Genomic DNA, 27,970 nt, shown 5'->3' with positions numbered 1-27,970 from the left:
GATGGCATTTTGAATGCACAGAGATACCATGATGAGACCCTGAGGCCCATTGTTGTTCTATTCATCCACGACCATCACCTCATGTTGCAAGGATTTGTACACAATTCCTAGAAGCTGAAAACATCCCAGTTGTTGAATGGCCAGCATACTCACTGGACATGTCACTCATTGAGCATGTTTGGGATGCTCTGGATCAGCGTATACGACAGCGTGTTCCACTTCCTGCCAATATCCAGCAACTTCACACAGCCATTGAAGAGGAGTGGACCAACATTCCACAATCAACAACTTGATCCACTCTATGAGAAGGAAATGTGATGCACTGCATGAGGCAGATGGTGACTGGTCCCCCTCCACCAAATAAAGCAAAACTGCACATTTTTAGAGTGGCCTTTTATTGTGGCCACCCTGAGGCACACCTGAGCAATAATCATGCTGTCTAATCGGCTTCTTGATATGTCACACCTGTGAGGTGGGATGGATTATCTCTGCAAAGGAGAAGTGCTCTGTGAACAATAGTCTTTTGTGTTTATAGAAAATGTTTTAGATCTTTGCGTTCAGCTCATGAAAAATGGGAGCAAAAACAAGTGTTGCGTTTATAATTTTGTTCAGTATACAGCATATCACTGTAGCAAAACAATTATAAAGTGATTTTTTTTTTACATAATACTGCCCCTTTAAAATGAAAACACAGAGAACCACCTACCTCTGAATTAATGTTGACAACCACCTGTTTTAGCGATCAGAAATCATGAGAAATGACACGTGTTTGGTGTTAACTGAAGGCAGAGGACCTGCTGGAAAAAGATGCTTCCGCAGCAAACCGCCTACTCAACCATTGACTCAAAGAACATCCTGAAAAATGGGAAAGTCTTTACGTCAATAAGCCTGACTCAAGAAAACACAGTACTGTACTTCTCCTTATGTGGTTGTACTTTTCCTTTTTCCTCCTCCTCATCATTATTATTATTTTTTTTCTAATCAGATCAAAGGCTGGACTTGAACAAGCTGAGTCCCAACGACAGCGACACAGTCAGGGGACAAATAGTGGGTGAGTACAACTCATTGACTCATTTGATGCACACAAAAAATTTGTTTCCCTCAACACGGTAAAAAATTGTGCAGAAATTGTGTTGCTATGCACGAAAAATGACTCTGTGAGCCTGGGCTGAATGTGTGTGTGTTTTAGCCACTTTCTTCTGATCGGTCATGAAATCTACCAGTAAACTCACTCAGAGTTTTCCACTGATATGGATTAAAAAGTAGTAAATCAATGATCCAACCTAAAAGCATCATTAGGAATTAGATAATATTTTTTTTAACACTTTAAATCAGGGTTGGGGTCAATTATAAATGTACTCCCGTCACTGATAATTAATTATAATTATGGCGCAATTATAATTGTAATTTTAAAAATCTGTTGCTGTTGTAATCGTAATTAAATTGTAATTTAGTTCAGAAAATTTAGTTTGTAATTGTAATTGCCACTGAGGAACCATGTTACTGTTCATACAGATTAATTGTAATTGGACTAGTAATCAAGAATGTAATTGTAATTTACATTCTGTGAGTTGAGATATTGCCAGGGGTGGACATCTGTCATACCGGGCATCATCCCGGTGGGCCGTCGACCCAAACTGATCTGGTCCGCTTCATTTTTTTGACGAGCAAGTGGAAGCAGACATGGTAACAGGCGCCCAAAAATGATCTAAAAGTGGCAAAAACACGGCAAGAAAAAAGTGTAAAGTGACTAAAATGGGCCAAAAGCAGCCAAAAGTGACCAAAGAAATAGGCAAATAAAGAGGAATCGGGTATGTTTGTAATGGCAAAGGGTAGCTTAAATGGGCAAATTGTAGCAAATGATAGAGAATAAGGGCAAAATGTGGCAAACGATAGAGAATAAGGGCAAAATGTGGCAAAAAATAGTGAAAAAGGGCAAAAATGTTAAACAAAAAGAGGCAAAATGCAGGAGGGAAAATGAATCAAGTGGTATTTATGGCTTATTTGGATGAAAAGTGGCCAAAAATTTTTAAGAAAAGTTTCAAAAAACTTGAAAAAGAATTGACAAAAAAAAAATAGGAAAAAGGGGATATTTATTGGTAAAAGGTACTGAAATCTGAAAAAAGTGTCAGAGCTTTTTGAAAAGGAAGTTGTTTAATGGTCAAAGAATATAGGTAAAAAGGGGTTAAAAAGTTTCCCCCTTTAAGGTTTTCTAGGGCAATAATAATTAAATTAATACATAAAAAGCCACATGTTGAGTCTCGCTGACCTAATAACAGCTTCTACATGGTTTGGACAGAAAACGCCAGGGCTGAATTTTAGTCCCAGTCCACCACTGGATATTGCACCATTTTTGTTGCTAAATATTTTTCACTGTGTGGTGAAACTCGTGTTTGTCTGCAGTGAGCCTGCAGTCCAGAGACCGGATAGGCACCGGAGGCCCTGTGGTCGACTGCAGTCGGCTTTTCGACAATGATCTTCCAGATGGGTGAGTGAACGAGCCAAACTGATTGTGTGTCACTTTTAACTTGTCTCACTGAATACATCTCTGTTGTATTGATTTATGTTTGATTTAAGGCTTTTGCGACAGCAGCACCCGAGAGGGAAATGCCCTTTGTGCCAAATTGGCCACCAATTGTGTAAATTGTTTAGCCTTTAACCCCGAGCTCCTTATTCAAGTATTGGAATATACGTCTTTCTTTAACTTTGAATGATTCAGACTTGTCAGACTAATGGGTAACGAAATATTCTTGGTGTGTTTTATGCATCAGTTGGGAGGAGAGGAGGACAGCATCTGGGCGAATCCAGTACTTGAACCACATCACACGCACCACACAGTGGGAAAGGCCTACTAGGTGAGTACACCCATTAAATGAAATCTCCCAGTCTCTGTCCACCAAAACCACTGGAAAACTTGGTTGAGGCTCCATGAGTAAAGGTTGTTTTAGACCAGGGGTGTCAAACTCATTTTAGTTCAGGGGCCAAATACAGACAAGTTTGATCTGAAATAGGCCGCAGAGGTTGGGAATCAAACAGTTTCAACATTAGTGCTACTTTGCATTTACATGTATGTATAAATGATATAAAAGTATGTATGTATAGTATATAAGCAACAATTTTGGGAAATGTTGTCCAATACTTTGAAGATTAAGCAGGATTTTGGAAAAACGAGGTTTGTTCCAACATTTCAAGAGTAAAAATGACTTCCATTGTGTTATACAAGCACGGGAAAAACTGGAAACCCCTACAAACACTGTAGAGTTTTATTGAATTTGTGACAAATTCAATGAAACTCTACTTGATTCATTGTAAAGTTCTACTTACAAATAAATCTGTTGAAAAATGTTTTGGGTTTTTTTGTATTATTTTGCACAAATGCCAATATTTATGTTCTGACTAATTTCAATAAATAATTCCCATGAAAAGTTTGTATTTTTTTAAAAAATTCTCGAGCTTAAGTTACCATGGAACCTTGCCAGATGTTTTACGCCCCTTTGCAACCCTACTGAGATATCCACAACTAAATTATTTGGTAATTTACACAATGAATCATGTTTTCGCACTCATTGGATGTTTAAAAGGGCCGGATTTGGCCCCCGGGCCTTGAGTTTGACACGTGTTTTGGTCAGTGAGGCTAAGGAAGGTTTAAACCTGAAGGCATTAGACATTCTCTATTGGTTAATAATTAGTGTTCTTTATTAGCCTTTGGTTAGATTTCTATTGAGGCTAGTTTGTTTTTTGTGCCATTAAACATAGCTAACTGTAGGGAGCCTGTTGGCCCTAGATTTGTTCAAACTCTACTTCCTTGTCACTCTCAGACCAGCGTCAGAATATTCCAGCCCTGGCCGGCCACTCAGCTGCATCGTAGACGAGAACACGCCCATCAGCACTAACGGAGCCACGCCCACCACAGCGTTGCCAACGGTGACCAACGGTGATCAGCGGGCCCAGGAGAGGCGTGTCCGATCACAGCGGCATCGCAACTATATGAGCCGAACCCACCTGCACACGCCCCCCGACCTCCCCGAGGGATACGGTCAGTACGACACAGAGACACAGTTAGAATAATATTTACAGCTCTATGTTCACAAAACCACGGTAAGTCTTAACGTATCAATGCTTGGATTACAAATTACACAAAAGTAAGTGATCGTTAATTTGTCAACTACGTCTGTTCAAGGGTCAGATTTTTTCCAGCAGACACAATAAGTGCCAAATCATACATCATTTTTTATATTAATATGATAATATTTTCCATTTAGAATTAGGTTGCCATTCATGTATTCATTATACCTGCACTGAAACGATTCGCTTGGGGGCGATTGAGATATTTTTTAAACTGCAAGATATTTTTATTATTGCGAGGTAATGAATTGGACAAAATGATAGTTATAGGATGCAAAAGTAAAAGCACAGAAGTTTGCTAACGCTAGCGTTAAATTGCACTGTTTAAACATCAACATTTAGGGCTTCTCAAAGTAATGTAGAAGGTTGATGGATGGAAGCTTTAGAGCAGGATTTAAGCCACTATTTTCTTTTGATGATTATCTATAATTTATATTTAAATTAAGAGCACAGTTATAAGTAAATTCTGTTCTTTTTAGAGTGATTCTGGAAACCAATTCCACTTAAATAATCAAAACTGAGAGGTGATTACTGGGACTCTTATGCTGATTCTGTAGAATTATTTAAATACTTCTTTCACCAATGTGACCTTTCATAAGAGTAAAGGTTTCAAAGTAAAAGTTCTTTATTCATCATTAAACATCAAATCAAACAAATAAATATGAGACTGTTGTAGTGGGCTGACCCAAGCTGCTGTTAACCTGGCAAGAGTCAGATTGATGTGTAGCCCCTCCCTCTAACTCGAGTTCTCCACATCGATCTGGGTCTGTGTCAGACGAATCCTTTCAGAACCAGTGAGGGACATGAACAGAATGCTTGAAGCTGATTGGACGAAGCGCCTGTCTACCATGAAATGTTTCAGCCAATCACACGGTAGCATAATGATGATGTCGTTGTCGGCATGCGCCGCAGAGACGCCGCTACAACAACAACAAGGCTCCACTTTTCCATCTTTACCGTCCAAAAATGCACAAAGCGTCTCTCGCTGTTGATCTTTCAAAAATGAAATGCTGGATTCTTCTAAAACTGAGTTTATAGCATCTTCCACACGTTCATCCTCCTGCGTCCACATCTTTCTCGTTTGATTCTGAGCTATGCTAATTGCGGTAGCCCAGCTAGTTCCTCTCCTCGCAACTGGGCATGCGTCAGTTTTGCATCGCCGCTTCTGCCTTCGTCACACCCGGATATCCCGCCTTAAGCCACAACACTGACTCGTGATTAGTTCGAACCGCATCGGTTGGTTTTCAAAAGGCAAAGGCGAGAGCAGCACAAGATGGAGGTTGTGAACACCAGGAGAATCCATTTTGCAGGCAAGGTTAAGCCGCTGGGACTGTAGCACCAAAACAAGCTTGTGTACAAAATTGCACACAAATACATTTTTAAACAAGGTTAAATTGATGGGAACTCTGTTTAAAGGGCAAGCGCTGCCTTTTTAGACTTTGGAAAATGGCTTGTCGGCACTTCCTGTAAAATCTGTCCGCATGTTTGGTTCTCTATACGAGTCCGACTCTGTCCGTATAGGCTGTTTACAACACATACTGTACGTGTCGGAGCCTGGAGGTGAATCCAAGGAGAGGTTAGCGATGCTGTATAGCAGGAACCTCTGAGGAAGTCTGACTGTCAGGCTGTGATGAATGAGCTCATCATCTGAGGAGTCGCACCTCTTTTCCTTTGCTGCTGATTATCTTTAGTACCTTTGTGATCCCCACTGACTGCCTGCCACTCAATTCAATCTGATGTATTGTTATATGTGTCCATTATAAATGATACTAAATCATCATCTTATCCCTGCAGAGCAAAGGACAACACAGCAAGGCCAAGTTTACTTTCTTCACACTCAGACTGGAGTCAGCACGTGGCATGACCCGCGAGTACCAAGGTACAGTCCACATCCATATCTGATGTTGTTTTTGTATTTTCTTTTTATTATCTTTTATCAAACTTTATATTTTGATAGCGCTTTGAGATGACTATCGTTGAAGTTGAATTGAAGAAATGTTGTTACTAAATAAAGAATATAGCGATTCAGCACAGTATTTAACATGGTTGGGTGATGCTTTTGCACGTCTACATCTATTAATATGAAGGAAAATTTTACATTTGGTTTGTGAAATCAAAAGAGTGACAGCGAAAGAGATTTTTTGTATTATTAATCAATCAATAAAACATTATTTATCCCAAGGGGCAATTCCAGGGCATGATAACAGTATGGGGGACCAAAAAAAACCAGACAAAAAACAGATTAGAACAAAACTTCAAACAACAAGCCTACATAAGTGCTGTGATTAGAGTTTAGCAATGATTAAAAATGTAAAAAAGTGCTCCTCCCACTTATTTATGATATATTTATTTATTTGTTCCTTACTTTATTTATTTATTTTTGGCTAAAATGTGCAATTCTTCTAACAGGCCTTTTAAAATTAAATTTACTTGTTGTTTTTCCTGTTTTACCCTAACTTATGTGATTATATGTGAGACCCTCATTCTGCTATTGTGCAGAGTACATGCTAACTGTTTTTACTGTAAATTCAGCTGAAACTGGTCAGAAGGAAAAAGTTTGCTATCCTAGAACTGACGTCCTAATAAATATCTGTAAACACGTTAAATGAAACCCTGACACACACACTTAACCTGTGTGTTTAAGGCCTGTGAGTGTGTTTACGAAGCCTCAACCTGCTGCTCTGCTAACGCCATTCATTTATAGGAGCATTAATGAGATATCTGAGCCTTCGTCCCACACAGTGAACCCTGTGTTGGTTTGTCTCCAACAAACTCTGACTCTACTAATTGAAGTGATACAAAAACAACCGTAGAATCAGAAGAGCTTCTCCAGGTTGAGCCAACTGGAAGTTCTGCAAAAAAAAAAAAAACAAGGCATTTTTATATGGTCGAGTTTTATACATAAACGCTGACATTACGGTCAGTGTAAGTTGTGGTAATTGAATTTTCCGTTCCAAAAAGGAAATCCAAAAACAAAATAAGAGCACATATATGAGGAAGGTGCTGTTTATCTGGTGCCAAAATATACAAATTATCTCTATATTTTCCTTGCAGAAAAACTGCAGCATCCTCCTCATGTACAGTATCTGCTCTTATTTTGAAAAGAACAACTTCCGGTCTCACCTTAATTAAAAAATGGGCATTCTTTTGTTTATGTCCTCCGTTCCGTTTTTTTTTTCTTTTGTGTCAAGCAAAAAAAATAAATACATAAAGACTATTGTGAAATTGTTTAATTTTCCTGGGCACACAAGTTTAAAAATATATCGCTGTTTACAGTGTTTGTCATATTTTCAGACCGCAGTTGTTTGTATTTGGACTGAAAATAATTTGAGGGCAAAAAAAATTATGCTGGGATTCATTGGTTATTGTGGTATTATTTTTCCGGTCTGGCCCACAGGAAATCCAATTAGGCTGTTTGTGGCCCCTGAGGCTGAGCTAACGCTGAGCAAAGATATCAACTGGACATAGTGTGTCACACATGTTTAAAGGTAATTAAACTGGTTAAATTATCACTGGAGAAACACAGTGAGTGTCAGGGTTGGGGTCAATTATAATTGTAATCGTGTAATTGATCATTAATTACAATTTCACATTTAATCACATTTTTTAAAAAAAATTTAATCGAGGGGTATCCTGACTCAAAAAGGCTTAGATGCCCACACCAAAAACATTATAACTTTAATTATTTTTTTTGATTAGGAAGCCTAACAAGGTAACCAATAGATATGCAAGAAATTAGATGTTAGATATTTGTTTTTAGTGTATTTTACGGCTGATGTACAGTAGGACCTGTTATCATAAGAGACGCTAACAGAAATCTAACACGAGCAATATTTCTGAAGTTTGTGATATTTGTTTTCTCATAAAATATATGTCAATGTTAAATCTAAATTTGAAATATAAAATCTTAATATAAATGGTAAATATAAATGTCACAGGTGACACTAAATATTTAGCTAATATGCAAATTTACCAAAATATAACCTAATTTCAATGAATTTGCATATTAGCTAAATATTTAGTTTCACTTGTGACATTTAGGTTTAACATTTAGATTTACATTCAACACTTAGATTTACAATTTAAGATTTAGATTAAACATTTAGCATTTAGATTTCAGAGTTATATTTAGATTTAATATCTAGATTTAACATTGACATCACAAATGTCACAGGAATTGCTATAAATCTGGTCAAAAGTAACATAAAAATATGCATATACGGTCTTTAAACGTGGTTTGTTGCTAAATGTTGGAAAAATTGCTGTATGAAGGTTAACTTTTTATAAGTTGTTATTAAAGGCTCAATAATTGTGATCAATTGTAATTAAACTTTAGTAGTAATTGAGAACACAATTGCAATTGACATTTTGAGGATAAAGAAATAATTGTAATTTAAAGGCAGTTGGAAAAAATGCTGGTCACTGCAATCATAAATGGATTGTAATGAAACATGGATAATTGAAGACATAATTGTAGCTGAAAAATGTAATTGACCCCAACCGTGGCGAGTGCATGTCAGTGCCCGATCCTTTCACAGGCCCGATCCTTTCGGATCCTTTCAACGCATGCACGTAGACTACGTCACTTCCTTCACTTGTGATCTTTACGACAGAGCTCCTGGGACGTGATATTTGAATGTAAACCGACCAATACGACATTATTTAAATATTTTAATTGTACACATGTAAATATGTGACTGTTTTGTGGTGTTTTTAATTGTTAAAGGTATTGTGGAGGATGTTATTTTGGCTTCAATTTTCGGGTGGATCATCAAGACTATTGGTCCTCCTAATTGTCAATCATTCTGGTGATATGTTTACATAAGTCCGTTGTACGTCCTCATCCCTAGCTAGTTTTTGCACTTTTTACTACCGGTGGCGAGTCTGACATAGTGGGAAAAGTGCAAATCTTTTTTGGAAAGTTACCTTGTATGAGCGATGTTGACACTAACTTGTAAACAGAGCTGTGCACGAGGAACACTGGGCTCGTGCACGCTCTCTCGCACACGTTTGTTCCCTATTGGGAGCAGGTAGAGTCTTGTGCGTGTGTATTTTTTTAAAAAGTGAAGAGGGCGTTTCTTTTCTAAACTTCGGGAACATTTTCCTCTGTACCTTTAATTAAGAAAATACACAGCGTTGACAATCAAAAACCAAATAGAGAATAAAATAAAATCCAAAATAAATCAGAATTCACTCAAAACATAAATTTTGAATTATTTTTAAATAGCAGGGTTTCAACCTTTTAAATAGTACGCGGACTTCCGTAAAATAGGCTGACTGGATGTAGACGTGTTTCGCACATTGCGTTGAAAGGATCCGGCCCGTGAAAGGATTGGGCACTGACAGGGCATTTCCTCCAGCCCAGTTTTCAGTGTGGACACAGACTTTGGTCAATGTTAGCTGCACTTGTGTGAGCTCTGCTTCAGTTTAGCCACATATGCTGCTCGTGCGTCACGGTTGGCCTCAGTTTGCTCACGCCGCCCTGACTGGCACTGCACACAGCTCCAGTCATTCCTCAACTCCTCTGAGTTTGTTGTAAAGCTGGAGGTGATTACGAGGCCTGTATGCGGTGAGAAGACCCTGGTCACGGGTCGTCTGGCCTCAGCATTCAGACGTATGACCAGCAGCAGCAGCACGCAGGTTTCAATCAACCCAACAGAATCTGTTTGGAAACGCACTCAGGCATGTGTCCATTATCAAATACCAAAAGAATGCACACAATCAGTGTCTGCTCATGCTTTTACAGGCTTTGCTTCTGCTCCCTCGGTGACACACAAGCATTTCTGTTACATTGTGTTGCGTGTTTGAGTGATTGATGGCTTTTTATTGCTAAAGATTGAAGATTGATTGTTGGACGTGCAGATAGCAACTCTCTGCAGACCTGCTGTATATTCTGATCGTTCTGGTCTCTGCTGTAAGAAGCCATAGTGAAGCAGTAACAGCTTTGAATTGGCAGGAAGGAAAAGAAATAAAAAGGATTTATCAGACATTTCGGACCCTCACTAGAGTCCAGTTAGTCTGTGCTTGATGTATGTGTCTCTCTTCTACCCTCCCACACCCTAATGTTCCCACTTTTTTTTTTTTTTTTTCTGCTACAATCTTGCGTGCTAGTGTTTTATTGCATATCGTCTGTTGCACCACAGAGATCTGAGTAATGTGAACTGTGAGGAACTGGGTCCTTTACCACCGGGATGGGAGATACGAAACACGGCCACCGGGAGGGTCTACTTTGTGGACCACAACAACCGAACCACACAGTTCACGGACCCGCGCCTCTCCGCCAACCTGCATCGGGTCTTGAAGTAAGTGGCAGAGGTGTAAAAAGTACTAATATATATCTACTCAAGTAGAAGTACTGTTACTTCATTGAAATTATACCAAAGTACAAGTCAGTCATACATAAAATACTCGAGTACAAGTAAAAAGTAGCAATTAAATAGCACTTTAAGGAAAATTTACTTGTTACTTCCGCCCCCCACTTATATTTTTGGTAATAAATCTTGATACGGTTCCCTTACATACAGTAAACATCTCATGTATAAACTTAAAAAGGAAGAGACCAAATCTTGCACAATTGGAACTTAATATATTTTCCACAAAGGCATCTGTATAGAATAAAACATTTGTCAAAATGTGCAATTCAATTCAAAATAAAACAATTTTCAGGATCTAAGTATAGAAAAAATAACCTCAATTCAATGGTGTTTTGGCGCGGTGCATTACGTTTAATCTGATTGGTCGGCTGTGATGTGATGCATTTGATTGTTGTCTGGTCATTTCATTTTTCGTAGTTTCACAATGTCTTTTGATCATTTTAAAACAAAAACAAAATAATTTACTCAGTAATTGTTGGGTGTAGAAATGTAATGTATTGCTTTACTTTCTTTTAAATTATTGATTTTGAAATATACTAAAAAAGGTACAAGTACCCATAAAAGCAACTCAATTACGCTAACATGAGTAATTCATTACTTTTACCTCTGGTAAGTAGCACATATTAGGGAATGTTAGTCACAACCCTACAAAGAAAAACGAGGAAAATTGTTGTTGATTTATTATTTTAAATAAAAGAAACCTTTGTAGTAGTGCTGGACGATATGGACCAAAACTCATATCTTGATATCTTTTATCAATATGTTGATAAAAAAATAAAAAATAAGCTACATAATATACTGTATATACAGTCTCTCAGAAATATGGAAAAATTGTAAAGAAGGACACTGTTTCACTCTACTTTATGAATAATATTAAATACATGTATGATGTGATTTGTATAAATAAAAACCAGTTAAGAGATATATGGTCAATATTGTAATTTCCTAAAACAGAAAACTCAATACATCTTAAATTGCCCAGCCCTACTCTGTAGGTGATATTGTGACCTGTCTACATCAACCCAATTTGATAATGCACTTAAATAGGTTCTGGTTTAGGCCCAGCTTTGTTTTGACACTCTTTGGGGCATATAAACAGAACCCACATTGAAAAGACGTCAGGAGGAAATTAAAAACAGCGGCAAAAGTCGCAAATGATAAAGATTATGTGAAGGCATTCATTCTGTTACTTAATCCAACAACTGAACATTTGCGTTCCTTACGAGACCACTGGAAGCTATTTTTCTCTGTTTGTCTCCGACTGTTGCTGGATTTAGTTTTTGGTTCCTGCTTTTCATCCCAAACCCGCCCTCTAAAGGTTCCCCAGTTCACAAAGAAGAACAAACAAACTGGTCCAGAGCCAACTTTATTTCGGTTCTGCCTGTGTGAAACCACAGACAGACTTTTTCGACGATTCATTGTTTCATTAACAAAATGCAAACTGTAGTGGGAGGGTGAGAATCAAACTTTGTATTTGTTTTCTTTGTCGAGGCAATATTTACAGCCCAGCGTTAAGAATTACAACAAAATAGAGAGCGTATTTTATTGCAATGCCTTAGTTTAGGACACAAGGACTTCATTTAAACCTAAACAACACAACATTGTGTCAGTGGTGACGTTTTTCACAGTCCTACTAATGGACTAATAACACAAGGGAAGTGCTGAGAACAGTGCTTAATCCTTTAGTCAGCACTACTTTTGCTTAGACTGTGATTAGATTATTCTTTGTTCATTCAAACTCTAATGTCAAAACTTTCCACCAGTGTATTTAGAAATCTCTCACCTTTGGCTTTGGCTCTCCTTTCGTAACTGTAGAGAAAACTGGTATCTTCTGAATCAGGGGCGGGTTCTTCATTTCTAACTGTTAATTCCTAATAATAAAGCTTTATCATTAGCAGCTTTAGGAAGTTTCAAAGTCTCTGAATTAGTCAATACTTAAAGGCTACCTGTGGTGGAAATGTCCATAACTAAAAATGTGTTTAATGTATTACTAATAAACAAAATCTGTGCACCTTTTTTTTAAATAAATAAACACATCAAAAGGACATTTTAGAATGATTTTATACCTTGGAGCATAACTATGGAGAGCCGCCATTTTGGTCAGGATATGACGCACGTCCATTGATTCCTGTTAGCTGTTGCTAAGCAACAGTGTTCCGTTGGTCCAGTTTCTGAACAATGGCGGAGTGTAAAGCCAATGTTTGCTTTAACAACAAGAGACAAATCCTGCAGAAAACATTTCTTTTGCGTCTCTAAGCCACTAAGTTGGAGGTAGACAGACTTTGGCTACATAATATCAGTACGGGATCTGCAGGCTAAGCTAATGGGCACGAAGCCAAAGTTATGTCTAAAATCAGGCGCGGTACCGACAGAATTTCTTCACAGAAAGTCCTTCAATGCAGTAACGTACTTTTTCAGAGCACGACTACGTTTCTGCTTACAAGCTATACTATAGGGGCGTGTCATGTCAATAACTGCATACCCACCAGATTGTTCCCTCTTATTTTCTTGTGGCTAAATGATGAACATTCAGGAGAACTTACCATTTCATTAGGGCGGCATCAGGTTCTGCTTCTCGGCACATCCTCCCGTCAATGAACAGATATTCTTTCTCTTTCAGCTTTCATGGCAGTTGTTAGCCATATTTTTGCACTTCCAACACCTAACTACACAGCTGTGGCTCGTTTCTGCTGGTAACAACAGCTCTGTATGTTAGGTTAATTCTGCATGCTGACTGGGTGCGGGGTAGCATACAAGAAGCAGGTAGTTGCTGAGAAACGTGATATTTAATGCTCTCGTAACATACAACCTGGATGCTTCACTGTTATCACTAAGGGAGAGATTACACACAAAACTACATTTCCCACCATGTAACCAGACGTGTTACGCCTCTACTTCCTACAATTTCTTTAAAGCAACAGGCTATGCCGATCAACGGATGTGCGTAATGCGAGCAAAATGATGGCTCTACATAGTTTATGTGCGAAGGTATAAAAATGTGCTAATATAAATATCCATTTTTTTTATAAAAAGGTGCACAGATTTTGTTCATTGGAAATAGATTAAACCCATTTTATATGGGTTATATACATACATCTTCACTACAGGTACCCTTTAAGTCCAAATATAATATCACAATAGATTCTATTCTATACATACATTTATATTGTCTGCTGTTTCTGTGTTTGTAGTCCAAGCCCAAATGGTTCTCGTGGAGGCAACGAAACCCAGAACATCAGGTAAGGTTTGACCTTTTTACACAGACAGAATCACACACCAGCACACAAGCTTCCAGACAGCGTTGGGTTGTTTCTCTTCCTCCCCCTTTCTCTGTGGTTTTTTTTTTATTATTTCTTTTTTCTTCTGTGGGATCCTGTGTGTTCCCCACCTGTAGACATTTTACACACAGCGGCAGCCTTCTGCTTAGCAGACGTCTGCACACAGGAACACGTTCAAGGCATGCACTCTCCTGAACAGTCTGTCTTTCCCCTCTGAAATGGTTATGTTTTGATCACGAAAGCATTTTAGCGCACAATCCCTCTCAAGGCGGTCTTTGGCCAGACATCACAAAGACGTGGAGACCTAGGCTGCAGTGTCTTACATCCAGGAAACCAAGCATAAATTCTACACAAATGAATGTGCCCTGTGTGTGCATGTCTCTGCATCTGTCTCTGTACATGTGCTGCTTCATGCTTCTGTGCTCGCTACATATGTCTGTGCGTGCATCGACGCAGACGCTCCGGTTTCTATTGCACGGTGCAGCTGTTCAAACATGCACTGCACTGCACCAGCCCTTGAATTAGGATCAGGAAGAGCTTCTCTGTGTTCGACCAAGGTTGGGAAGTGTTGGAGCGCCTTGGTGGGCCTCCAGCGTTGACCCTGCTCCAACTCAGTGCAGACAGACCAAACGCGTCGCTGAAGAGATTGGATTTCGTTTCTCTTTCCTGTTCCGACACATCAAAGAATGTGTCTAGTTCTAGTTCTTGTCCTTGCACCTTTTGAAAAACAGTCTGCACTCTACCGAAAAAATCTTTGATTAACAGCAATTTTAATGATGACGTCCAGATGTAGAAAAATCCCTTAAAGTTCTCGACCATGTTCTGTTTGGATTAAATCCATTTACAGTAGGAGTTATCCTCATTAGTAGCTGTTGCTGTTTTAAAGTTGTGTGTGTATTTCTTATTAAATACACTTTATTATGTAGAGAACCTCAAAGCCTGAATGCCAAAGACTGGTATCTTTGGCTAGGATTGATCAACTACCTCTCTGCATGCTCAAATCGTGACAGAAACCATTATTATTCAGTTTCATCTGTAGTCTCTGTTTCTTTGTGGCAGTTTAACAAAAAGCATGGTTGACAATCTGCACACGTTGGCCTTTCGACCATAACTAAAGTCATTGATCTACTCGATTTCATACGAGACATAAGAGTAACACGATATCAACGACTGGAAAGACTTGGGTTTCAAACCAACAACCTTTCCCACTGACCTTGTTGATATAATGCAACCCAGATTGTTCCAATATAAGCTGAAACTGAGCTGAACCATTGTTGATCATAATTTAGAATGATCAGCTAATATATTTATATAGATAAGATCAAAGCAGTGTGGAAAGTTATATTGGACCAGATCAGACATGGGCGACTGGCAGCCCAGGGGCCACATGCTCCTGCTCTACTTCTGTGCAACCCCCAACGCAATTGCAAAAAAATTACTCTAAAAACACACACAACTCAACAAAAGCACACAAGTTGACTCCAAAAATTCACAAAACAGCAACAAAAAAAACCCCAAATAAGACTCCTAAAACACATACAACTGCAAAAGAAAACAAACAAAATATACTGAAATGATGGGATGCTCATTATGGTCATTATTCTAAATGTTGACAAATGTTGATAATGTGGCCCTCAGAGCAGACCAATCTCATTTTCTTGCCCCCTGCTGTGATAAAAGTTAACCAGATTGATGTAGTGCAAAAGGAGCTCCACTGAAGGACAAACGCTTTGAATTTTGAGCAATTATCAAAAAACAAGATCATGGTCCTTTGCTTTGGACTGTGAATCAGGTGAAGAGACTTTAGTAAAACTCTCTAAAAACCTGTACATTGCACATGAAACTGATAGACAACCTTATGAGCCAAACAGTTGCTTCTGCAACTTAGTCAATTGGACAATATGTAAAAAAGCTCTTTGGTTAAATGGAGCTCAAAGCTTTCCTAATATAAGGCAAGTAGTCATGATATTATATTTAATACAATTTTATGTCTGCAAAGTGTCAAGTTTCCTGGCACTTAATTGCTAAAGTATCCACCTGAGCAAATATTTTTCATAAAGAATAGAAATATTGCCCATTTATCCCAAAGAGCTCAACTCTGAAACCCATTGAAATAGATTTGCCGTGTTAATAATTCTGTTTTTTAATATTTTAGGTTTGACTCAATGGTTTCTCAAAGACTGAAACCCTGACCAAAGTCTGTTTTATTCAGACCAACCCTGTAATAAATCTAAACCTGCTGCCCATGTCCGTCCACATTCTGTCCCTACTTAGGAGGGACTGCCTTGCGAGTGACAAAAGTCTGGAAAACACATCAGCCTTTCAGACATCTGCCTTTTATCAAGACAAGGATTTGAGAAATTTTCACCCCTCAATGTGCCGTCATCCCAGAAAAATGTTTGATATATATACATATCAGTCAAAGTTGTGCTTTATGGCCTTTTTTTATTTGCTAAAGACCCTGCTGGACAGCATGGTTTTGGTTAAATTTCCCCAGTGATGCTACAATCTTGTGCTGAACTGAAGGTACCTCCACGACTTGTCAAGGGCACTGTCCAATTGGTAACCCAATCCGTGTCTGTTTTTAAGACCTGGCTACAAAACTGTCCCATCTGTGCGGTCCGTGTGAGAAGGATCCCCAGTTTCCCAGACGCTTGTGATTACCTCAAAACACCCTTATTGCTGCCATAACTTATGTGCACAGCCAGGGAGACCATCCTCAGGTAAGTTCACCCGAGTCGCGATGGATGAACATTGGACGGAGAACAAAGAACTAAGAAGAAGAAGAGAGGCTGACGGATGAGGAAAATTTGATTAATGGGTGCTGGACTCCTCTTCCTGCCCGACGAGCTGTCTGCAGTGTTTGGGTGCTGTCGGGAGAGCGCCTTCCTGCCTCCCCTTCTCTCCTCAGAGTCTAGTCAGCAGGAAATAAAGGGATTCATGAGGAGGTCTCGAGTGTCCTGTGGGGCCCTGTATCTTTCTGGGATAGCAGGAAGGGACAGAAAGGGTGAACTGGATCCTGCTGGGATAGACACTGGAAACCTGAGCCTGTAGCTTTAAGGAGATGTTGTTGTTGACGTAGCGGAGAAAACATCGAGCTGTAGCTTTCACGGGGTCAGGGTTTCCAAACACAGCTCATTTGGAAACTCAATTAACCGAACATATCAGGATGTTGGACTGTTGATTAAAGTGGAATACGTTAAGGAAACACACAAGGAGAACATGCAAACTCAACACAGAGAGAGCATTGGCAGCTAGTGTTGTACTAAAGACCAAGACTTGCCCTAGACCAGAATGCACCGAAACCAAGATAAAACTAAGACGTTTGGGAGTCGAGACCAAGATTATAAAAAAACATTTTAAAAACCATGACAAGGTTGAGCAGTTAAAGATCATTCTCACTTTAAATGCAATTTGACAGACAAAAACAAGGTGTTTGCAACTCTTTCAAAGCACAACATGCAAAAATCTCAAACCATGACACATTTGTTCAACTACATGCTTGCAAAAAATTGTATTTTTTTTTCATATTTGTCAGTTGAAGGAGACCTGATGTAATTTCTGACTAGAAATAAAGATGGACTAACTGTTGTCTGAGTGCTGGCAGGTGTCTGACACATGAGGCACTGGAAAAGATTTTTAGAAGGCAGAAGACAGTGAGACAACGCCAAACGTTTTCAGTAAAATTATAACATGAATTTATCAAGACCATTTTGAAGTGCTTGTTATTTCTTATTATCACATTAATGAAGTTGAAGAAAAGCAGATCAGTGCTGGTCTCCACTAATCTCTATGAACAATCCCAGGTCCAGCCAGTCCCAGTCCGAGATAGGGTTGAGGTAAATTATAATTGTAATCGCGTATTTGATAAGTCATTACAATTATGGTGTAATTATAATTCGGGCCCTGGCACAACGGCGTGTAGGTTCCCAAACATACAGTAGTATTTTATTTGTATTTACTTAAAACAAGCATTATACTTTTGCTTTATAATTATTTTTTAACGCAGCCTTGTTCACTTCCAAGGTTCATAATGAGTTAAAAGCTGCAGTGTGCTTTTAAAAATCCTTCTTCCAGTTTCTCGTTCCTGCTGAAGAAGAGAGGAGGATGTGGTTGCTGCAGTGATTGAAGGAGATGTCATACCTCCATTTTTGTCTGTGCGTGTCTGTGATGAGCTTAGACAGCTATTTGACTTGATGTGCTTCCCAGATGACTTCAGTGTGTTTGTTCCTGGTCCCATGCAGTCAGCAGACGAAGGAAAAGCAACTCCCATAGAGCTGCTGTTCCACTTTATGGCTCTGCTCTTGTTATTTTTGCTCTGGTTCTTACCTATTTTTCTCCTCTTATTTCTGACTGCTAATGTGCCAAGTCTAAACACATACAATTTAAATAATGTTGCTTTACTTTTTCCTGTTTATCTCCGTCACCTGCACTTCAGCCGTCAAAACCAGCTGAAAGATCAGGTCCAGCAGGCTCTGGTGTCGCCTGGTCAGATCCCAGAGGACCCAGAGTGCCTCACGGTGCCCAAGTACAAGAGGGATCTCGTTCAGAAGCTTAAGATTCTGCGCCAGGAGCTTTCCCAGCAGCAGCCTCAGGCCGGTCACTGCCGCATCGAAGTGTCCCGGGAGGAGATCTTTGAGGTGAGCATGGAAAACGACCACAGGCGTTAAGCATCAAATATAAAACAGATGTTATTTTTTTTCATGGATGGATCAATTAATCACTGATCATTTACTCACTAAAAAATGCAGAAGGTTGGAATCGCCGCTCAAGAGTCTGTTTTGATCTCCACTGCAAATACTCGTTTATTGACATTGTCGGAAAAGTTTTATGCATTGCATTGTGGGACATTGAGTCCCGTAGACCAGGGTTGTCAAAATTTTTTAGTTCAGGGGTCAAATACAGACCAGTTTAATCTCAAGTAGGCCGCAGATTTCACGTGGGAAAGCAGCAATTTCAGCATAATGTACCTTACTTTGCACTTCTGCGTATAAATGATATAGAAAGTTTGTAAGGAACTTACAATATTCAAGCAATAAGTTACGGATTTTTCTTTAAGTTTCCTTTATTTACTGCCAATTTTTAAAAATGTAATTTGGGTAAATATTGTGGAATAATTTGAAGGAAATTGTAAGATTCTGCAAAATGTTGAGTTCTTTTAACAATTTAAGATGAAAAATACCTGCTGTCATTTGATATAAGCATTATATTGCTGAATTTCATTACATTTGTGTCATTGGAGGGGCTGAGATATCTACAAATGAATTATTTGGTAATCTGCACTATATTTATATTTTCTCTGTCATTTTTTCTTTAACCTGCGGGCCGAATCGGATGCCCTAAAGTGCCGGATTTGGCCCCAGGGCCTTGAGTTTAACACATCTGCCGTAGACGAATGCATAGAAATGTTTCTTTTGTTTGCCCCCAAAAACTCTGCCAAAGTGACTTTCCAACACATTTCTGGTGTTCTCATGGACTGGAAGTTGTAACAATGTTTCCCCAAAATGTTTATTTTGGCGAAACTGGGAAAGATCAGAATCTGGCTGAAATGAAATCTCTGGTAGAGTGAGTTATATCAGTTATATCACGAAGAATACCGGGAACAAACTCAAACAAAAACGGTGTCAAGCAAATCACTATCCTCCTCGTCTGGTGAAGAAACGCAAGAAATTAAGTAAAATAAAATGATTTTCAACTGTCTACGGGACTCCATGTCCCACAATGCAATGCACAAACTTTTTCCAACAATGTCAACAAACCAATTGTTTACAGTGGAGATAAAAACAGACTTTCAAGAGGCAATTCCAACCTTTGTAAATAATCTTTGATGAATTGCTCTCTGAGGCCCATAATATGACTTTATCTGTTACATTGTCTCCATCAGCTTTGTATTATCATTTTCTTTATTTGATTTTCATTGTCTTCAAAAAGCTAACATGGTTGTGAGGGGGAAACGTGAGTAAATGTTTTCTGTTTCTGATTGATTCAGTAGTTCAGGGTCTAAAAAGGTGTGTAATTATTTAGTGAATTGAGAGGACTTGTTTTCACACTGAAGCTTCTCGCCTAACTTTAAAATACAAAAACAAAAGCTGATTCTTGCACATTTCTAATAATACTTTACTCCATGATTTTTGAAAGCTGCTGCACAGCTCTGGGAAAGTGTTCAGGGTTTTTGGCCCCATACTGCAACCATCCAGATGAATTAATACACGTGTGATGCGTTTCATGTGCAATAATCAAAGCGGGCGAAGCAAACATGTGAAATCAGTGTGAAGCTGCAGAGCTGCATGTAATTGAACCAGTTATTTATGGAGTTGCACAAATAATGTTAGACAATCCCCAAAAGGTGTTTTCCTGCTTTTGTTCCTCTGTGCTTTATAAAGGTCATTGCCCGTATCAATTTGGTTGTCAGAGGCTTTTCTCACACACTATGTCATCTATGATGTGTGTGTGTTATAAATCTAAAGCAGACCTCTTTTTTAAAATCATGATTTTTTTTTGATTTTTTTATTGAGTGTACTTTCTCCGCTGGGGGGAGGCTAGGGCGTGATATTTTCTCACATATAATCATGTCGTAGGTGCTCGAGGCCTCCATCAGAGTAACACCTGCATCAGACGGTATGACCCTCATAAAGCATGCACAGGAATGTGCTGGAACAGCCGTGTCTGTTAATCTGAAGGAAGACATTTTTGTTGGCTGATCTCTACATGAGAGACGAAGGCTGAGATGAGGAGGAGGAGGAGGAGGAGGGAGCATGCAGAGGACGTCTCCAGGCTGAGCGAGACATAACTGCATAGCTTCTCCAGACCAGCTGGAGCATTAAATTATGCCTGAATAGGCGAGTGTTGGCTGTTGGTCTGTCAGAGCTGCCTTTGTGTACTTTTGGTTGGAGATAAGACATTCCCGTTCTTCCCAAAGCTTCTCTCAGCTGTCTGCTTCTCCCCGAGGGCGCAGAGACAAACTTATTATGTTCTTATAGCTGTGTTAATTATAACTGGCCTTAATCCTCCTCATACTAACCCACCCACTGATGCTGGGAGCCAAATGGACCAAGTGTAAAACAATGATTAGGTGAGATATTATGTTAGTTAGAGCATTGTTTCTCAAATGGGGGTACGCGATGGGACTACAGGGGGTACTTGAGAGAGAGAGATTGGAAGATTAACAAACAAAGTCACCAAAAGAGATAGAAATAAATCTATTGAGGAGCAACTAACTCAGTCTTTTTCAACCTTGCAGTGGAGACCCCATGTGGGGTTGCCTGGAGTTTAAATGAGGTCAAATGATATTTAGGAATACTTAATATAGATTTTTGAAATTTTTTATATTTCTATACTTTCACTTTGTGAATTGTTAATCTAGTTCAACTAAAATGCAGCAAAGAAAACATATCTGCGCTCAAACATGATCAAAAACTAATTTTAGAAAAAAAATGTCCTTGTGGTCGCCAGAAATTCTTGATATCAAAATGAAGTCATGATCCAAAAAAATACAGTTTCTTTCCACTTATTTACAAAATTCGACTTTTTCAAATGTGTGTTATCACTTGTTAATTCCATAATTATGCTCTAATTATGTTTTAGAATAGTTTTCTAAGCAAAATGGTATAGTCGAACAAAGGGGGTACTTGGATTCAGAAATAAGAAAAATTGGGTACTTGAGCCTTAAAAGTTTGAGAACCACTGAGTTAGAGGACCTGGAAAATCAGATAAATTGGTTAAAATTCTGTCAAAATCTGTTAAAGCTGCAGTATGTAAGGTTTTTTTTCTGCTTCATTTGGTCAAAAATTCATAATCACCTTTGAGCAAATTGTAAGTCAAAGTGTTCTGAAAGGACACTCGACCTCTTCTTCTTCTCTTGGTCCTGTATTTGAGCTCTAGAAATCCAGGAGCGTGACGCTACGTTTCAGCCAATCAGAGATCTTTGTACATACAGAGTGCTCCATGAGCTGTTTTGGGCATTACTATTGACTGCTCGACTGAAGTCGATGCGTGTTCACGTACCATCAATAGTAAAAGTGCAATGGTGGACCTTCCAGCAGGAAAAGTCCCCATCGCGGCGTGAGACACAACAATTACACGGAAAAGTAAACAGAAAAAGGAAGACCAACGTGGAGAAGCAACAGTTTAAAGGACCAAACATATTTGGACTCCACAAAGGTCCGCACAAACTCAAAGTGGACCTCTGTGACCCCAGCGCTGTCCGCGCCACATACTGGTGTCAGAGAGAGAGTGATAACAGACGCGGAATAAATCACATGTAAACCTAAGAGAAGCATTTCCAAGATGAAGAGAACAGATGCAATTAATTTGCAGTCTGGATGCAGAATGGTGTAGGTCTGCTCTGACCTACTGCTGGATCGCCTGTGTGAACTGTGTGGCGGATGAGGAGCTGTTCAGGACAGTAACTACAGAGTGATACATGCTTTCATGTCAGAGTTTCTAAAACATCAGAAAACTCTCCAATAACACAAGATAAAGTCCCTACATTTATCACTAGTCGCTATTGAGAAGAAAGTCGCTAAGTGCTCCACAGTTGTACGTGTTTACGAGAATACCGTTGAATTCAAAACAGAGAGGGAAGGGGTGCGGGGAACGTGGTTCATTCCATGTCTCACGATTCTACGTACTGCAGCTTTAAGTGCTTTAGACGTAATCCTGCAAACAGACAAACAAACAAATAAATAAATGCTGGTGAAAATATGACCTCCTTGGCCGAGGTAAAAAGGACTTTTCCCTACATTTATTTGTTGCCAAAGTTCACATCAAACATGGTGACACTGCTTTTAGTTGTTATGCTGCAAAGAAGTGGAACAAACTGAAGTCAGCATCCAATGTGAACCTTTTTAAATCCAAGTTAAAGACACTTTTTTTCTGTACTGCTTCTGACTGAGAGAGAGACTTTTAATCATGCTGTTGTTTATTTAATGTTTTTATTGCTGATTTTAATATTCTCATTTATTTTTAAGCTGTTGAATGTTTTCTGTTGCACTTTCTGATCATGTGAAGCACATTGAATTGGCTTATGTATGAAATGCGCTTGCCTTGCCACAGGAATCGTATCGACAGGTGATGAAGATGAGGCCGAAGGATCTATGGAAGAGGCTGATGGTGAAGTTTCGAGGTGAAGAGGGGCTCGACTATGGAGGAGTGGCCAGGTGAAGAAACACAACACGTTGTACTCTACATATATTTCCTGTTCTTCTCTTTGCCTGCTCTATACATGTGTATATCAGCGTTGAAGTGGGTGTAACCTGGACATGTCCTCTGTGCAGGGAGTGGCTCTATCTGTTGTCTCATGAGATGTTGAACCCGTACTACGGCCTGTTCCAATACTCCCGAGACGATATCTACACATTACAGATTAATCCAGACTCTGCTGTCAATCCAGTGAGTATTTGAGAGAAAACGTTCCACATTAGAAAGTTCCTTTCACCCCCCCATGTTTATTTTTGGTAATAAATCTTGCCATGGTTCCCTTGAACACAGTAAACATCTCATGTATAAACTTAAAAAGGAAGAGACCAAATCTTGCACAAGTGGAACTTAATTATTATTCATATATAATATTAATATAGTATAATATATACAGGGTATATTACAGCAGGGCAATATGGACCATCTCAATATTTTTTCTCAAAATGACGATATACGATCTCGATATTCTTAATTCAATAAAGTCTGACCAGAAAGACAATCTGGGTTAAATTTGCTGATGCTAAATGCCACACAGGCTCATTTATTAACAAACAGCTCCACAATATGTTCCACTTTTGGCTTTTTTCTCCTCTAAGGGACAGCATGTGTGAGTGAGTTCTATAGTGTGTCTTGTTTAGATGAAGGTCTGGGATAGAATGCACTCAAATATATACAGTATATATCAGAAATATGGAAAAATTGTAAAGAAGGACACTGTTTGACTGTACTCAATGGATCATATTAAATACTTGTATGATGTGATTTCTACTGTGTGATTGTATAAAAAAAAACAAGTTTAAAAAATATAGATATATCTCGATATAGGCGATATTGTCATTTTCTTTATCGCCAAAATAGAAAACTGATATATCTTGAATCCCGATATATTGCCCAGCCCTACTGAGACAGGTCTGCTGTGTCCTCCTGCAGGAACACTTGTCCTACTTTCACTTTGTGGGCCGGATCATGGGCATGGCGGTGTTTCACGGGCACTACATAGACGGAGGCTTCACTCTGCCTTTCTACAAACAGCTGCTGGGTAAACCCATCACGCTGGACGACATGGAGTCTGTCGACCCCGACCTCCACAACAGCCTCGTTTGGATCTTGTATGTGATTGTGTTTGAATCCATTTGACACGCCTATGTTTCTTTTCAGTACGGTACACACCAGGAATGAATGGGGTCAATTATCATCATAATCATAATTGACAAAAATTGGAACTAAACATGGATAATTGAAGACATAATTGTAATTTTAAAATGTAATTGACTCCAACCCTGGTACAGACTAGGATTAGGTGGATTTGTATATTTGTATATTTGGTAACAGCACCTCCTAGAGGGCATGTGTAGCTTCTACGTCACAGAATAACATTGACTATAAATTACTCCACTACAGAAAAGAAACAAGCTTGAGGGTTAATTTTATTTATCACATGTTGATCAGGTCTTCTTTTCACTGATTTGTTTCTTTCTTTTTATTTGGGACAGTTTCAAATACAACGAAACATAATAGTATCAACAGTAGAGCGACATTAACAGAAGTTAATACACTTTAGACTGAGGCAATTTAACAAATAAACTTCAAATAAGGAGAGGAAAAAAATGTAAATAAAATAAAATCAAGACAAAATAAGGCATGGTCAAGACGGCAAAACAAAATTGAAACGGAGCAGAAAACAGGAGATAGAAAAACAACTTTAATATCAAAAGACAAGCTTTCTTTTAGCATCTCTTATGATAATGGGTGTAAAATATACTAAAAACAAAGATCTATCATCTAATTTTTTCCTATCTATTGTTTACCTTGTTAGGCTTCCTAATCAATGAAATGGTAAAATGTGTAGAATTCTATATGGAACTGTAACATGGTTCCCCAGTTTTGCGTTAAATTATAGTTGACAATCTTTATTGAATTTTCATGGCAATTACAATTACAAAGTGAATTATCTGAACTCAATTACAATTGAATTACAATTACAAGTTTTTTAAATTACAGTTCTAATTACAATTACGTCATAATGGTATTTTTTTTATTAATTACACTATTACAATTATAATTGTTTTTTTGTGTGTGCATCGTGCGTTAAAATGTAAAGCACACTGACTCGCAGCCTACTTCCTCAGGGACAATGACATCACCGGTGTGCTGGACCACACCTTCTGTGTTGAACACAATGCTTATGGAGAAATCATCCAACATGAGCTGAAGCCCAATGGAAAGAGCATCTCTGTCACTCAGGACACCAAGAAAGAATACGTGCGGCTTTACGTCAACTGGCGTTTCCTGCGAGGCATCGAGGCCCAGTTCCTGGCTCTGCAGAAGGGCTTCAACGAGGTCATCCCACAGCACCTGCTCAAGGCCTTTGATGAGAAGGAGCTGGAGGTAAGCCGACGCCGCACACTGTCTGAGCATGTGAAACGCAGCACGCACTGATCCCTGAGCTTCCTGCTTGCAGCTGATCGTCTGCGGTCTCGGGAAGATCGACATCAACGATTGGAAGTCCAACACGCGTCTCAAGCACTGCACCCCGGAAAGCAACATCGTCAAATGGTTCTGGAAAGCTGTGGAGTCCTTCGACGAGGAGCGACGAGCGCGGCTGCTGCAGTTTGTCACCGGTTCTTCCAGGGTCCCTCTCCAAGGCTTCAAGGCCTTACAAGGTCTGTTACACAACATTACACACATCACGCTGGTCTAGTCACTGTGAGTGACGTCAGTGCTTTAGTTGAGAACTGATGTATGCACCTCTGACGCAGAGGTTGGTCAACTGTACTCTTGCATCAAGGGCAATTGGCCACCATTCCTCTAGACACAGTGGTTCCCAACAGGGTCGGGGTCAATTACATTTTTCAATTTCAATTAAATTATGATGACGATGGCTAGCATTTTTTAAATTACGATCATTTTTTTTTTTTACCCCTGAAAGTCAATTACAATTACGCTCTCAATTACTACATGTCTTAAATCAACTGTAAAATACACTGAAACAATTATCTGTCATCTAATTTGTTTCTCACCTTGTTAGGCTTAAATCAAGGCTATACCCCTTGATTTATTTATTTTTTATAAAGAAAAAAAACCTTCATAACACAGCTCATAACAACCAATCCATGATAAAAATTTAAAAATGAAACTGCCCTTTACGAGGTACAGCAGACCATGATTCATGCTGAACAGTTGTAATACCTACTACCTGTATGGGTGTGAAGAGGTATTATTCACTATGGCATCTGAGGAATGCACAACTATGGAATCCAACAACCAACCCTGATTAACATGTTGGGATTAACCCCCTTTATGAGGTAGAGCAGACAAGGACGCCAGTTGAACAATGGCAGCCAAGGCCGGACCAGGTCGTGCATGTGTGAAACCATTGGGGGCCCATTGGGGGGCTTCAGTAAGTGTTAAATTCCTTGTTAAGGAGACCTTGTTGGTCACACATGTATTTTGTAAGCAGGGACAAGGCTGGCCTAGAGCAGTGAGTGCTATGTGATATGTGTAAGACATAGAGTTTTTATTTATTTTCATGCCAATTACAATTACAAAGTCAATTATCGAAACTCAATTACAATTACAACAGCAACACATTTTTTCAAGTACAATTTCAATTATAATTACACCATAATTGTATTTTTTTTTTTTTTTTTTTTCAATTATGCAATTATAATTGTCCCCAACCCTGGTTCCCAATATTTTTTGTCCCGTGTATTCCTGTCGTATTTTTTTTCAAACCATGTGTGCCCCCTCTTCATATCATAAATACCCTCTCCATCATTTCCTAAACCCCTAAATGTGTCTCTGACATTGGTTCTCTAAGGCTTAATCCACAGATTCAAAACAATGAGTGGAATTTAAAGTTGAATTTAGTTAAACTACAACTTTTATGTGTTTACTTTAAATAAAGTCTCCTTTGTAAAATGCAGCTAATTGTTGTTATATACATATTGTGTGACAAAAAGCATAAAATTATCCTGTTTCAATAAATTATATGAAAATATAGTATTTTATTGAGCGATAGTGCTGTTAATTTGTCCAAAAAAAAAAATAGCCTTAAAAAGATCGAGGAACATTTTCCGAATATTTTTAAATCGTACCCCTGTTTGGGAACCACTGCTGTAGAGCAGACATGGGCAACTCTGAGGGCCACATTATCAACATGTATGTCAGCATTAGAATAATGATTGGTCTGAGCATTAATACAGAGGGGGAAAGGGTTTTTTTTTTGGTCTTTGTGCTTTTGTCACTTTTTAGTCATTATGTGTGTTTTTGTTATTTTTTTTTGTTCTTGTTGTAATTTTGTGTATTTTTCTGTCATTTTTTCGCATTTATGTTGTGGATTTGTGCGTTTTTGGGGTCACTTTATGTATTTTTGTTGTTTGTTGACAATTTGTGTGTCTTTGTAGCTATTCTGTAATATGTTGTTGTTTTTTGTGTTTTTGCAGTCGTTTTGTTTGTTTAAGTGGCTGTCGTGTCTGTCTTTGTTGTCATTTTATGTATTTTAGAAATTGTGTACTTTGTGCAATTTGCTGTCGATTTGTGTGTTTGGGGAGTTATTTTGTGTATTACGTTGGGCTTTATATTCCATCCAACTTCTTGAAATAAAATTTGTGGGGATTTGATTTGGGAGGCCGCACAAAATTAGACCAAGGGCCACATGTGGCCCCCGGGCCGCCAGTTGCCTATGCCTACGCTAGAGGGTTGTGGCTGTGTGAGGTTTCAGGAGAGAATTAAAAAGCCCTTGTTTATCTTCCGTTTACAGTAAACAACGTTTAATGTGTTTTAAGCATCTTAAAATGTATCTTATTTCAGGATTATTACTAACCTACCTAACCATGTGTTTATTGTTGGACACAAACATGAAAACAACGGTTTCAAAACCTGCTCTTTATTCGTCAATATAAACATATACAACATGCAAACAAAGTCGCCCTGAGGCAGTAGCATATATCCTGACTCCATCTCCCAGAATGCTGTGCTATAGCACTGGGAACA

General features: G+C 38.8%; 1 protein-coding gene across 1 annotated transcript in view; it reads left to right on the top strand.

The window, feature by feature from the left end:
* The window catches only part of smurf2 (SMAD specific E3 ubiquitin protein ligase 2), a 75,640-nt gene that overhangs the window by 44,567 nt on the left and 3,103 nt on the right, over positions 1–27,970 (top strand). Inside the window, exons 5-17 of the mRNA XM_028455688.1 lie at positions 986–1,051; positions 2,404–2,488; positions 2,772–2,855; positions 3,819–4,036; positions 5,920–6,004; positions 10,269–10,427; positions 13,691–13,738; positions 18,216–18,417; positions 22,832–22,935; positions 23,053–23,167; positions 23,906–24,084; positions 25,105–25,363; positions 25,437–25,638. Of these exons, the coding sequence (XP_028311489.1) occupies positions 986–1,051; positions 2,404–2,488; positions 2,772–2,855; positions 3,819–4,036; positions 5,920–6,004; positions 10,269–10,427; positions 13,691–13,738; positions 18,216–18,417; positions 22,832–22,935; positions 23,053–23,167; positions 23,906–24,084; positions 25,105–25,363; positions 25,437–25,638 (1,806 nt within the window). The remainder of the gene's footprint in view (positions 1–985; positions 1,052–2,403; positions 2,489–2,771; positions 2,856–3,818; positions 4,037–5,919; positions 6,005–10,268; positions 10,428–13,690; positions 13,739–18,215; positions 18,418–22,831; positions 22,936–23,052; positions 23,168–23,905; positions 24,085–25,104; positions 25,364–25,436; positions 25,639–27,970) is intronic.

This window comes from Gouania willdenowi, chromosome 8 (assembly GCF_900634775.1).
Source record: "Gouania willdenowi chromosome 8, fGouWil2.1, whole genome shotgun sequence".
In the NCBI taxonomy this organism is placed as follows: domain Eukaryota; kingdom Metazoa; phylum Chordata; class Actinopteri; order Blenniiformes; family Gobiesocidae; genus Gouania; species Gouania willdenowi.
The sequence above is the reverse complement of the archived record's forward strand: the minus strand, read 5'-3'. Positions and strand labels throughout refer to the sequence as shown.